The sequence below is a fragment of the Austrofundulus limnaeus genome, unplaced genomic scaffold, assembly GCF_001266775.1.
Source record: "Austrofundulus limnaeus strain Quisiro unplaced genomic scaffold, Austrofundulus_limnaeus-1.0 Scaffold37, whole genome shotgun sequence".
Lineage (NCBI taxonomy): Eukaryota > Metazoa > Chordata > Actinopteri > Cyprinodontiformes > Rivulidae > Austrofundulus > Austrofundulus limnaeus.
Window position 1 is genome coordinate 1,809,476 of NW_013952439.1, and position 13,370 is coordinate 1,822,845.

Sequence of the window (13,370 nt, forward strand, 5' to 3'; positions counted from 1 at the left end):
TAACGTCTGGTTCTGTAGAACTACTGGTCTAAACAAAGATACTAGGAATACTTCTACACCAAAAACAATCAGCACAGCATATTTGACAAAATATATAAATAAGCAAAAGTCTTGGATGCAGCATTTAATAAGATCAGTAAATTAACTACATATACGGGAATTTTTTTCTAATACTGATGTTAGTTTAAACCATAACCCAATTAATCCCAAGAAACAAGGTTTAAATACACATACTACTGACACTATTAAATTCTTTATTTTTTGGCATTATTTAGCAGCTTATAAATAACTTTAAAATAATGGCTTTTGTGAGATAATATGTACATGAATACTGTATGTGCACACAACACATGTACAAGTCAAACCTTCTTTTGGCTTGCCTAGTGCACAGTCAAAATTTACCAAAAATAGTAACTTTCTTAAGTGAGGCTGAGAAAATATATCTCTTTAAATACTGTGATAGTGCTTTACATTTGAATCTAAGAGGCTTTAATGACGCAAACTTCCAATGAAACCAATCAGACGATGACTGAAACGTGAGGTCACTCAGATATAGGGCCATAATGTCATAGTTCTTGCTGTGAGGTATAAAAGCTAACTCCCTCCCTCCCTCTTAACTTTGAAAATAAATGCAAAAAAAGGGAGGAAAAATATATATGTGTATATATCAACGCAACTAATATTTACAGCAGAGGCAAATCTAAAGCAAGTTTATTTATATGTCGGCTGTACGAAACACTTTAGATGGTTTTCAGGACACATTCACAAGACCTGACTAGGAGCTTCAGAAAAGTTATGTGATATATAAATAATGTGTGTCATTTACAAAAAAAATGAAATATGGGAGATGTTTGTTCTTTTAACTCTGTTGCCATTTGACTTTTTTTTTGGTCAATTGTCTGACGCAGCAATAAACTCAGGTTAAGGCCTGCWTCTCACTGTATGGTGACCTCCTTATGATGCAAAATACCATAAAAAAAATCCAGAATGATGATCTTTGTGAGATTTTCAGGCATGTTTAAAAGGACACAGTTCGAGCCCTATGTAAGTCCTGAAAGATTCCAGCATTTTCAGTACCTTGGACAGTTCCTTCACTCCTTCACACTTTCAAAAGTCCTGAAACATTCCAGCACTTTCAGTACCTTGGACAGGTCCTTCTACAGTTCCTTCAGTCCTTCACACTGTCTAAAGTCCTGAAAAATTCCAGCACCTTCAGGACCTTGGACAGGTCCCTCAACAGTTCCTTCAGTCCTTCACACTGTCTAAAGTCCTGAAACATTCCAGCACCTTCAGGACCTTGGACAGGTCCATCAACAGTTCCTTCAGTCTATCACACAGACTAAAGTCCTGAAATATTCCAGCACCTTCATCACCTTGGAGAGTTCCTTCAATCCTTCACACTGTCTAAAGCACAGAAACATTTCAGCATTTTCAGTACCTTGGACAGTTCCTTCAACAGTTCATTCAGTCCTTCACACTGTCTAAATTCCTGAAACTTTCCATCACTTTCAGGACCTTGGACAGGTCCTTCAATAGTTCCTTCAGTCCTTCACACTGTCTAAAGTCCCGAAACATTCCAGCACCTTGGACAGGTACTTTAACAGTTCCTTCAGTCCTTCACACTGTCTAAAGACATGAAATATTCCTGCATCTTCAGGACCTAGGAGAGTTCCTTCAATACTTCACACTGCCTAAATTCCTGAAATATTCCAGCACTTTTAGTACTTCGGACATTTCCTTCACTCCATCATACTATCTAAAGTCCTGAAACATTCCAGCACTTTCAGTACCTAGGACAGGTCCTTCAACAGTTCCTTCAGTCCTTCAAACTGTCTAAAGTCCTGAAACATTCCAGCACCTTCAGGACTTTGGACAGGTCCTTCAACAATTCCTTCAGTCGTTCACACTGTCTAAAGTCCTGAAACATTCCAGCAGTTTCAGTACCTTGGACAGGTCCTTCAACAGTTCCTTCAGTCCTTCACACTGTCTAAAGTCCTGAAATATTCCAGCACCTTCAGGACCTTGGACAGGTCCTTCAACAATTCCTTCAGTCATACCCACTGTCTAAAATCCTGAAACATTCCAGAACCTTCAGGACCTTGGACAGTTCCTTCACTCCTTCACACTATCTAAAGTGTGTCCTTAAACATTTCAGCTCTTTCAGTACCTTGGACAGGTCCTTCAACACTTCCTTCAGTCATTCACACTGTCTAAAGTCCTGAAACATTCCAGCACCTTCAGGAACTTGGACAGGTCTTTCAACAGTTCCTTCAGTCCTTCACACTGTCTAAAGTCCTGAAACATTCCAGCACCTTCAGGACCTTGGAGAGTTCCTTCAATCATTCACACTGTCTAAAGTCCTGAAACATTCCAACACTTCCAGGACCTTGGACAGTTCCTTCAGTCCTTCACACTGTCTAAAGTCCTGAAACATTCAAGAACCTTCAAGAACTTGGACAGGTCCTTCAGTCCGTCACACTGTCTAAAGTCCTGAAACAATCCAGCACCTTCAGGACCTTGGAGAGTTCCTTCAATCCTTCACACTGTCTAAAATCCTGAAACTTTCCAGCACCTTCAGGACCTTAGGCAGGTCCTTCAACAGCTCCTTCAGTCTTTTACACTATCTAAAGTCCTAAAACATTCCAGCACCCTCAGAATCTTGTAGAGTTCCTACAGTCATTCACCCTGTCTAAAGCCCTGAAACATTCCAGCATTTTCAGTACATTGAACAGTTCCTTCAACAGTCCATTCAGTCCTTATCACTGTCTAAATTCCTGAAACTTTCCAGCACCTTCAGGACCTTGGAGAGTTCCTTCAATCCTTCACACTGTCTAAAGTCCTGAAACACTCCAGCACCTTCAGGACCTTGGAGAGGTGCTTCAACAGTTCCTTCAGTCCTTCACACTGTCTAAAGTCCTGAAACATTCCAGCTCCTTCAGGAACTTGGAGAGTTCCTTCAATTGTTCACATTGTCTACAGTCCTGAAATGTTCCAGCACTTTCAGTACCTTTGACAGTTCCTTAACTCCTTCACACTATCTAAAGTCCTTTCACATTCCAGCACCTACAGAACCTTGGACAGGTCCATCAACAGTTCCTTCAGTCCTTCAAACTGTCTAAATTCTTGAAACATTCCAGCACATTTAGGACCTTGGAGATTTTCTTCAATCCTTCACACTGTCAAAAGGACTGAAACATTCCAGCACCTTGGACAGGTGCTTCAACAGCTCCTTCAGTGCTTCACACTGTCAAAAGTCCAGAAACATTCCAGCACTTTCAGGACCTTGAAGAGTTCCTTCAATCCTTCACACTGTCTAAAGTCCTGAAACATTCCAGCACTTTCAGTACCTTGGACAGGTCCTTCAACAGTTCTATTAGTCCTTCACACTGTCTAAAGTCCTGAAACATTCCAGCACCTTCAGGACCTTGGACAGGTCCTTCAACAGTTCCTTCAATCCTTCACACTGTCTAAAGTGCTGAAACATTCCAGCACCGTCAGGACCTTGGAGAGTTCCTTCAATACTTCAAATTGTCTAAAGTCCTGAAACATTCCAGCACTTTCAGGACCTTGGACAGTTCCTTCAGTCCTTCACACTGCCTAAAGTCCTGAAACATTCCAGCACCTTCAGGACCTTGGACAGGTCCTCCAACAGTTCCTCCAGTCCTTCACACTGTCTAAAGTCCTGAAACATTCCAGCACCTTCAGGACCTTGGACAGGTCCTTCAACAGTTCCTCCAGTCCTTCACACTGTCTAAAGTCCTGAAACATTCCACCACCTTCAGGACCTTGGATAGGTCCTTCAACAGTTCATTCAGTCCTTCACACTGTCTAAAGTCCTGAAACATTCCAGCACCTTCAGGACCTTGGACAGGTTCTTCAACAGTTCCTACAGTCCTTCACACTGTCTAAAGTCCTGAAACATTCCAGCACCTTCAGGACCTTGGACAGTTCCCTCAATCCCTCACACTGTCTAAAGTCCTGAAACACTCCAGCACATTCAGGATCTTGGACAGTTCGTTCAACATTTCCTCCAGTCCTTCACACTATCTAAAGTCCTGAAACATTCCAGCACTTTCAGTACCTTGGACAGATCCTTCAACAGTTCCTTGAGTCCTTTACACTGTCTAAAGTCCTGAAACTTTCCAGCATTTTCAGTACCTTGGACAGTTCAACAGTTCCATCAGTCCTTCACACTATCTAAAGTCCTGAAACATTCCAGCACCTTCAGTTCCTTGGACAGTTCCTTCRGTCCTTCACACTGTCCCAGGTCCTGAAAAATTCCAGGGGTACTAGTGGTATGACAAAATGGCTCAGGGGGTACATAAGTCTAAAAGRTTTGGGAACCACAGCCCTACTGCACATAACAAAATATGGTTTATAGTGAGGGAACTGTTAAAGATCCCATGTTAGTGAAGGCTAAGTTTGATTAAAACTTTTGTGTTCCTYGGATGAAGAACACAAGGGTAGAAACACTCCTAGAGATCCATTAATGGGTCCCCAAGAATTATTTTCCTTTGACTGCTCAGAGGCAGGCAGTGGCCTAAGTAGTACAGAGGTCTCTAATACAATGCCAAAGGCATCATGTAGACCATTGTCATAAACATAACATTTTGTGGTAGTTGAGCAGGTTGTGCTCAGTTAGAACTCCAACAAATGTACTTAAAGGTTTTTGTCAGTGTGATGAGAGCTTTCCCAAACCAAAGATTTGAGAAAGCTCTATAGGTCTAGAAAGATCATGGTGGGTTTTCATCGTGGTAGCAGTGTATTGAGGTCCTGGGTGGGGGGCATGTTGGCAGTGTATCCATGACCTGTGGTTCACGAGCACTACTGCAAACTGGAAGTTGAAAATCTGAAGCACATCAGCCTTATGTTTAGGCTCTGACCATAATCATGATATGGTCAAGAAAAGAAAAGTAGCTCAGTTGTGATACCARTGGCTGTATCATTATGCTAGTGTGGCGTGATGCTATTGTACATAGCTGTATCTCGAGTGAGGCCAGGACAAGCGTATACCTAGAGTGGTGAGGATCAAGGAGAGCATTTGAGGGAAAAACAGAAAAATAACAGAATTATAAGAAAACCTAATTGGCAAGTGTAGCAACGTCATGATTGCTGGAGGTTTTCCAAATTTGCCACAATCCAGCCACATTCTAATTAAAACAGAATGATTAATTTGCTGATATACAGAGAAATGAAGATCAGCAGCTGCTATAACCAGCTTACTGTACTGTAGCTCACAACAAAAAAGTGAGAAAGCTCTTCTATATATAGTTTTTATTTGAACAACTTCTTGAGGGGTTGTTAAACAGACATTTATTTAAGTAGAGGAAATGATTGTTGTGTGAAAAATAGTGGCCAGAAATGTAAAAAAGCATCAGACCTGATGTGTAAAGACTGACATCAGAAAAACTTGTTTTAGTCAATCTTTAGTTCTTGTGTAGGACATGGAAGAGTAACGAGGTCATCATAGAGAGTGAAGGAGGCCGTCCATAAACAAAACATTATTTAGGATTAGAACAAGGCTGGACTTTAGTCCGTTAGTCTTCACAAACTTTATATAGTATTAACTCTGCACTGGGGAAATAATTTAAATGTAAATAATATTTCTAGATTCTACAAATTTATCAATATATGAAGTCATTCTAAATCTTATTCCAACTTGTTGATAAAAATTTTAATTCTTAAAGCAATTTTTCAAATTTTATTTACAGGAAACCTGTTTTAAAACTAAATGCTTTTCTGAAGGCATTTTTCTAGTGACACACTACTTAATGTCATGTTTTTTAGATCTTTAATTTTAGCGACACTTCTTTCCCTAACCTAATTTGTATCTAGCAAACTTTAAAACAGCCACAACAAATTTAGCCAGCTTGTGTTAAATACATGTTGAAACAGTGCAAACAATCAGACTCTCAACATCAAAATTTAAATTTCCGGTATTTGTTTAAAAAAGAGGGGGGGGGGGGATTAGAAATCTCTAAAATGTACTGTTGCTCCTGATCAGGTAGTGTGAATGTTTCATGAATAAGTTCCCTAAAAATGTATCCATTTGCATCCTTTAGGTTTCACCTCCCTTTATAGAAAAGATTTTGTATTGTGCCATCCTAGCAATATTTATTCTGAGCGCCACAGTTCCCACCAGAAACACAAAACAACATTAGTAGCTCCTGAGGGCAGATGTTGCACACTGAAGCAACATTTAACAAGTGCCTAATTGGTAATCAAATTACTCCTTTATAGCTGCTCAGTGTCCTGACCTCAGTTTTGTAACAATGACAGCAGCCAGCTGTTGTGGATCTGTCAATTGAGGGTTCTTCTCCATGACTGAGTGGACTATGTAAGCAGGAAAGATATTACAAAGGTTCCTGTATGTCTGATACTGGTGATCTGGAATAACGTACCGCTCTTGGTGTTCGACTGCAGATGGGGTCTCCCACGGCGAGTTCCAGATTTGTTCCATTTTGTCTGGCATGCTGCGGACCATCACTCGCTCGCAACATGGCATCAAGCTGTTACTGAGCGGATATGAGTGATATCCWAAGGACTCGTTCCCACAGGGCAGGGGGTCCCAGCTCGCATGCTGCTCGCGGCACAGCGGCGGTCGCCTCTGTCTCATTGGGTTGCTGTCGTATAGCCTTGAATCTGATATGCTGTCCATGCGAGTCATGCCTAGAGACCGCGTTGGCTGGGAGGACAAAGGCGGGAGGACATTTTGAGTGAGCGGGTAGTCTCCAGGACAGCTGGACCGGGCTCCCACAGCTGCATGCTGGATATGTGGCGCCAGGTGAGCTTCGGACTGCTTGTGGGGACATTGTTTGGGCTCCTCCGGTCCGTAGCTCTGCACTCTGGACAGMGCTTCATGACGAAATCCACGGGAGAAGGCCTGCATCCGACTCTGTGCAGGAGCTTGCTGCTGTCCTTTGATGCTCTCCTCCAAGCTGCTGTCCACGGAGCTTGGGTACATGTCCCCGTAAGAGGAGAACGAGTCACTGTTGGAGTGGCTGAGGCAGGATTCGGCGCAGTGGCTGGGATTTCTCTGATACACATGCTCGTGCTCCATGCTACAGAAACTGTCCACATTATGCATGCTGCTCATGCTCATATTTGAAAAATCACTGTGGAGTGAATAGTATCCATGATCGCTAACCGAGTCATACTTCAGGAACTGTTCGCCGTATGTGACAGAGGCGCCGTGGCTGTTGGTGACTAAAATGGGGGGGTACTGAACACTGGACATGTGCTCTAGGGAGTTGTGAGCAAACTGCAGAGAACCTGGAACTGGGCTGCTGGCAGATCGTGTGTTCAAGGCTCCAGCTGCGTGGCTCTTGGCAGGCTGCATGGTGGGYACGCTGAGAGCAGACACGAGGGAAGGCACTGAATTTGTCTCAGACTTCCGAACAACAGAGAGCGCCTCTGGAGGTTCACAGGCCACTGAGCGAATGCTGGGGTCAGACTGACGTTTGGGTGCCACGCGTTTGGCTTCAGAGCTGCCATCACCCTTTACAGCTGCTGGACCTGTGCCACATTTAACTAAAGCCCCCTCGCTCATTGTTTTTACTGCAGACAGTTTGGCAAAGGCTCGCAGTTCATCAGCCACAGAGCGCAGCGGTTGGTTGACACGCTCGGGATGATAGTATTTGCACTTATGTCCGTATGTGCACTTTTTCCCTGGTTTAAAAGAAAGAACGATCCAAGTGGTGAACATGGAYTGTTTAAATCATTCTAGAAGAAAAGAACAACTATTGAGAAACTGCTTAAAAACACTTACCATAGGGGCAAGGCTGTTTCTTGTATTCTGGAACAACTGGTCTCTTGCGGAGAAAATTTTCTAAGCTTGGCCCGTGTCTTCCCAGTGGGTCATCAGGCGGCATGAACCTAATAAAAACAACCAGCCAAAAGCAACTAAATTACAGGCGGAGCAAAGTGTTTTTTGTACGTTACCAGTGAATGCCACAAGCAGATAATCTTAAACTGCATTAAAAATTTTACGTTAATACAAGTTACCAACATGCACATAAAATACTTTGTTTTGTAATAAATGTGACATTTCTAATAAAGAGCATCTCTATTAGCAGTCCAAGTATTTTACACAACTTGGCCGTAATAAAAATTAAACCAGGTTTTCTTACTTGTCGTTAACAAATGAATACATCAGGAGGCGCTCTTCAATAAACTTCTTCCACTCTGGCTTCTCGTTTTGCAAGTCCCTGTAGTTGTCATTCGACACAATAATTCCATCAGAATCAAACGCCAGCTTCACTATGAAGCGATCGTCATAGCACACCACTCTTCGGCCCTGAACTCTTCGAGACGGGGTGAAAACCAGGATCTTCTGTTTCTCTAGCTTGCGCAAAATTTCCTGATCTGAAAGAGAAAACGATTCAACCTCTGGATAAGTCTTGTCAAAAACAGACAAGTGGCAGTTTCAGCTTTTTATTCGGGGAACTTCAATGGGACATTTTGGGTATTATGAATGGCCGGCAGCTGCATAAACACTCTTGTAGTACCTGTGATGAGGGCGTCAGGTCTAGATTGCTCCTTTCTCCAGGCTGGGACAAACACAGTGATGTCTTTATGCCCTTTTTCCAAAAACCAATCGACAGCAAGCTGGATACCACGGCAGGAGAATACCTCTTTGTTCCCGTGACTAGAAAACACAACCTAGTGTAAGGTCTCCCAACGACTAAAGGAAYGGACATCCATCAGTACAAATAGTCCTAAATGTATGTGCATGTTTGTGTTTACAAGTTTCTTACCTCATAGCCACATTTGAACCATCAATGACGATGGGCCTGAGGTTGTCATAGATATCCACAGAGTCATCTTCCACTGAAACTTCAGGACTAGCAGCTTCTTTAACACAGGAAGGATGTGATACTGACGTGAACGTGCTGCTGCACGGTTGAAGTTCAGGCTCCACTTTGTTTCCAAGCCGCACCAACTCAGCAAGAACGTCGTTAATCAGCGCCGCAGCACCCAACTTGTTGAGCACCGCCTCCACCTGTTCTCCTGAATAGCCCAACTTCAGAGCAAACTCCATCTTTGACTGATACTCTCTTCCAATGGCAAGTTTAAGCCCTGGTGCTGCGCTGGCGTCATCGTCGCGAAAATCCTGCACGGTGCTGCTCTGAGAAAAACTGGGCCGGTCGAGGCATGGTGAGCGACAGAGCTGACGGTGGGGTTTGGTGATGGCCAAGGGCTCCCTCCTCTTACAGCCGTTGCTGCTCACCTGAGCCCTCGTGGGCTGCTGCTCCTCCAACTCGCTCTCTGAGCTGCTTCCGTCCTCAGACTCGTCGGCAGCATGCCGGGTCTCTCTCGAGTCAATGTTCTCCTCCCTGCATGGGCGTTTTTCCATTTTTGAGCTTCTCCACCATGGACCATGCTGTCATCACGTTCGTCTCGACATCCCAGGATTCCGCTCCATGCTTCCTCACCGCTGCCGCAGCCAAAGAATCATATTCGCTGTTGGATCTTAGCGCTTGAAATCCTTTTTATAGCCAAAGTAATGTGGTTTCCTCTATTTGAGCAGGCGAACTGAAACTACATAATTCTGAAAAAAAAAAAGCAAAAATACAAAGGTCAGGACAGATTGTATGCTGCTAAACCTAAACTTCATAAGTTTTAAAAGAAAATACTTTGTTTGTTTATGCATGTAGTTTTGAAAAGGACAAAATATACAGTCTATTTGAAATTCTAAACTTGTGAAAACTACAGGAAAACTTCCACACAAAATCTGCTTTTTTAGTTTTGCGTGTATGCAAACGCCAGATGTTTTAATCCCTGATCAAACCACTGATTTTCTCCGGCACCACGTCTGGACCTTGTGGGAGAAAAACACCAATATTACCAGACAACAGTTTCGCTGTCTCTTCAGCTGAAGGATTTTCAAATGAAAATCAGAGTCTGGTACAAAATGTGCTAATGCAACCGCAGAACAATGCTGCTGCTCTCCTTGTGAGCGCAAAAAGAAAAAAAGAAAAAAACAACCACTCACACAGGCAACGTTAGAGCCCAGTCACACATGGAGCGAGCGCACGAGTTAGCATAACCTGATAGTGTGGGCTGAGCAGTGTATCCCTGCGCCTCCAGCTCTCTGACAGACAATCAGAACTGAACAGGAGTCCACAGGGAGCACGACTGCTCTGCAAAGGAGGCTGCAGGATGCAACGCTGCTTATTTCCTCCTCCACACACACACGGTTGCCCAAAAAACCCAAAACTGTTCCTAAGATTTATTAGAGGGCGCATTAGAATTCACTTTCCTCTTGTCTTGCATAAAGTAGAGTATGGCGAGCTTCAAGCTTCAAGAGGCACAGCCCATGATGCGGGTTGCTTAGCAACACAGCCTTGTCATCAGCTAACTCCTTTTTACCAGTCACGACTAACACAAACACGGCTCATCGTCTCTTTTCATGCAGCCAGTAAACGCGGAGCACTTTCACTAACACTCCAACTCCACTCTTTAAATCTTTAGGCAGCAGATTCTGAAACAAAAAGCATTTTACAAAATCTCCACCAAGAGATAGACAAGTCCACCTCCACTGCAGGGACCTGGATTCTGTTTTAATACGTCACCGACAACAACCTCGACACGCACAGATACTGAAAAGTGGATAGATAGTTTTCAGCTAAATAAACACCTCGTTTTTCACTGATTAGAGCTTCGGTTTGAATAAGGCGAATGTTTGACGCTTTAAGAATTAGTGACAGATCCCATGGAGCCGTTCACACTGCCTACTGCCATTTGAGTCATTCCATGACCATATCAATACATGCTCAACGTAGCAGTGCTTTCCAGTCCACCTCCAGATTCACAAGCTTTACTCTCAGCAAGGCCTCTGGACCGTCTCTGCACGCTCGTCATCTAACGTAGCTCTGCTCCATAGCAACAAGTGAAGTAAGGCTGGAAGAGACGTCTTTTTTACACTGCTGACCCAACRCAGAATCCAGCAATGAGCAGAGATGAACCACGCTAGAGTTTGTTATTGGTCCATATTAGCGATTTGATGTCTTTACTAAATTAAATCACCAGGAAGCTGCGCGGCCTTGCGCAGATTGTGTTTGCATCAATCCAAACCAGTTTCGGAGCAGAGGTTTCTCCTATTACTGATTTTCAAAAGGAAAAACAGTACTTTCATCACTTTGCTGTAAACTTTCACCAAAACTAAATCAATACAAAACTAMAAGACATTAATTATTTCTGGGAGACACCAGCAACAAAAATAAAACTGTTTTTTAGTTTTAAATCAGCTACTCCTACAAGCMTGACGACTGCATGCATATTATTAATTAGAAGTGAGCTTTTTGGTCAATGCAAACAAAGAAAAGTCCCAGCAAACTGTCACCCAGGGCACAGAGCCATGCAAAACATTATGATCTTATTACCTTTTTGGCTTTGATCAGACGATGGCACTACGCTACTACCATCATCTGACTCATTAGACCAGTGACATTTGAGCTGCTGAAACTGGAGGGCTGAACGCTGGCTTCGATCCATTCAACTACACCAACCAGGGGATCTGTTTGTGGGCCATCTAATGCGCACAAACAAAACAAAGGATTTTCCCTTTTGTCAAATGAGTCAAAGCAGCACTTCCAAGTAAAAAAAAAAACTACTGTCACTGAGGGAAAACGTGCTTTATAAACCACAGAGCTGTAAAGTGCACATTATGTCTAAATCTACATGTCATAGTAAACCTTTATATCATTTTAGCAGACATTAACACTCATGATAAAACTTTCCATCACATTTGTGTTAAGCTACATCAAGGCAAAACCTGCACATCCTTTATTGATTTGATATGATAAAAAATAACCCAAACTGTCTTTAAACTTTAACCGGCTTCTCCCCTATTTTATTAACTTCTAACCAACTTTGCTCTGCTTGATTTCTGCAACAATCTACGCACAAAACTAATTTGAGCTTTTCTGAATGTGATTAAACACACTAAGGTTTAAAATAGAAGGAACTATAGGGAGGCTAAGAAAAGCAAACCACATTTTAAAGCAATGTTTTCATTTTTGAAGCACTGTAGTTGAGAGTAAATCCAACAAGTTGACACGTCAATACAAAAACTGAAGTGTTTAATATCCTTAAGCAGCAACAGTTCAGAAGGATGACACTGATGAACAGTGACAGCACGTGACAAGTTAAATTTACTAAACTTTTTTTAAACAAACGCCACGACTGCTGCACTAAACACCACATCCGAGACACAATTTAATAAGAAAATAACTGCTTTGACACCTTCAGGCCCGAGATGCATTATCATACGCTAGGAGCTATTTCAACATTGGCTAACTCAATGTGGTGTCATCGTCTCGGCTGAGCAAAATCTGACTAATTTGAGTAAAATCGCTGGTCTAATGTGGAGGAAAAAATGATCGGATAAAGCTTGTTTTAAGCCACCGCTAACCTATTACAGCTTGTCAGGCAACTTGGTGTTGTGTCGAAATGTGTTCCCCCGTCAAGATGTTTCTCCGGCAGCTCCGCCCCGTCCAAGCAGCTACGTAGGGAAGCGACTTTGCGGTTTTCCACCGGCTTGACTGGGCGGAGCCTGGTCGGGGAACGCATCTTGATGGGGGGGAACGCAGCTTGACACAACACCTCCAGCTAGCGGTGAACTTAAAGCGCCTAGCCGCTAATACCTAGCCCTCAGATGCTGAGCATCTGCTAACAATTTAGCCAGAGTACTACCGCAACTAGATATAAAGTTGACGGCCGCGTTATGATCCGGACGACGCTGAAACGAAGACAACACATCACGACTCGGTACATACTGTGCAGGCTCGTCACTGCCATGGGCGACTTCTTCAAACGGCGCTCATCTCCTCACCTTGTTGCTGACATCCTCCTCGCCTGTAACAGTTCTGTTTTGCTGCCATTGGCGCTGTCGCAGTTTGCACAGGGTTGCCAGATAAGGCGAGGGAAACGAGGAAATGTGACAGTGAAAAAACACAGGGTCAAAATACCTTCACTGACCACTTTATTATTATTATTATTATTATTATTAATGGACGAATTTAGATTGATTTGATAGATGTCACAGTTCCACACACGTGCAAGCACGATGATAAGCTCCAAAATCAGGAAAATAAAATACAGAACTTAATTTAGCTCATTATGCTTTTACCGTTTTAACTGTAAAGGAACTCATGTAGAAGAAAGTGCATTTAAATACACATGTATACTCTGATTTTCAACCACATGCTGTGTTAGGGGAAGTACAGCAACTTAGTTCTGACTTCCACTGGGGTTTTTGTGCAAGTTCACTTTAGACGTCAGTAAACATGAGAGCACAATATTTTTGTGCCGAGACATCCCTTCTCTTACACACACACAAACACACACACACACACACACACACACAC

General features: G+C 42.9%; 1 protein-coding gene across 3 annotated transcripts; it reads right to left on the bottom strand.

The window, feature by feature from the left end:
* Positions 1 to 5,189: 5,189 nt before the first annotated feature.
* On the bottom strand, positions 5,190 to 12,890 carry LOC106516426 (probable ribonuclease ZC3H12B). Of its 3 annotated transcripts, none has more exons than XM_014006785.1 (6): positions 12,836 to 12,890; positions 8,757 to 9,550; positions 8,508 to 8,647; positions 8,130 to 8,364; positions 7,769 to 7,875; positions 5,190 to 7,668 (listed from the first exon to the last, which is right to left on the bottom strand). In XM_014006785.1, exons 2-6 carry the CDS (start codon positions 9,353 to 9,355, stop codon positions 6,245 to 6,247), a joined length of 2,505 nt encoding a protein of 834 aa, XP_013862239.1. In that variant the 5' UTR covers positions 9,356 to 9,550; positions 12,836 to 12,890; the 3' UTR covers positions 5,190 to 6,244. The 3 variants fall into 3 exon arrangements, with proteins under 3 accessions (XP_013862239.1, XP_013862236.1, XP_013862237.1); XM_014006782.1 differs by having other exon boundaries at positions 12,780 to 12,872; XM_014006783.1 differs by lacking the exon at positions 12,836 to 12,890 and adding an exon at positions 12,416 to 12,493.
* Between the last annotated feature and the right edge of the window lie 480 nt (positions 12,891 to 13,370).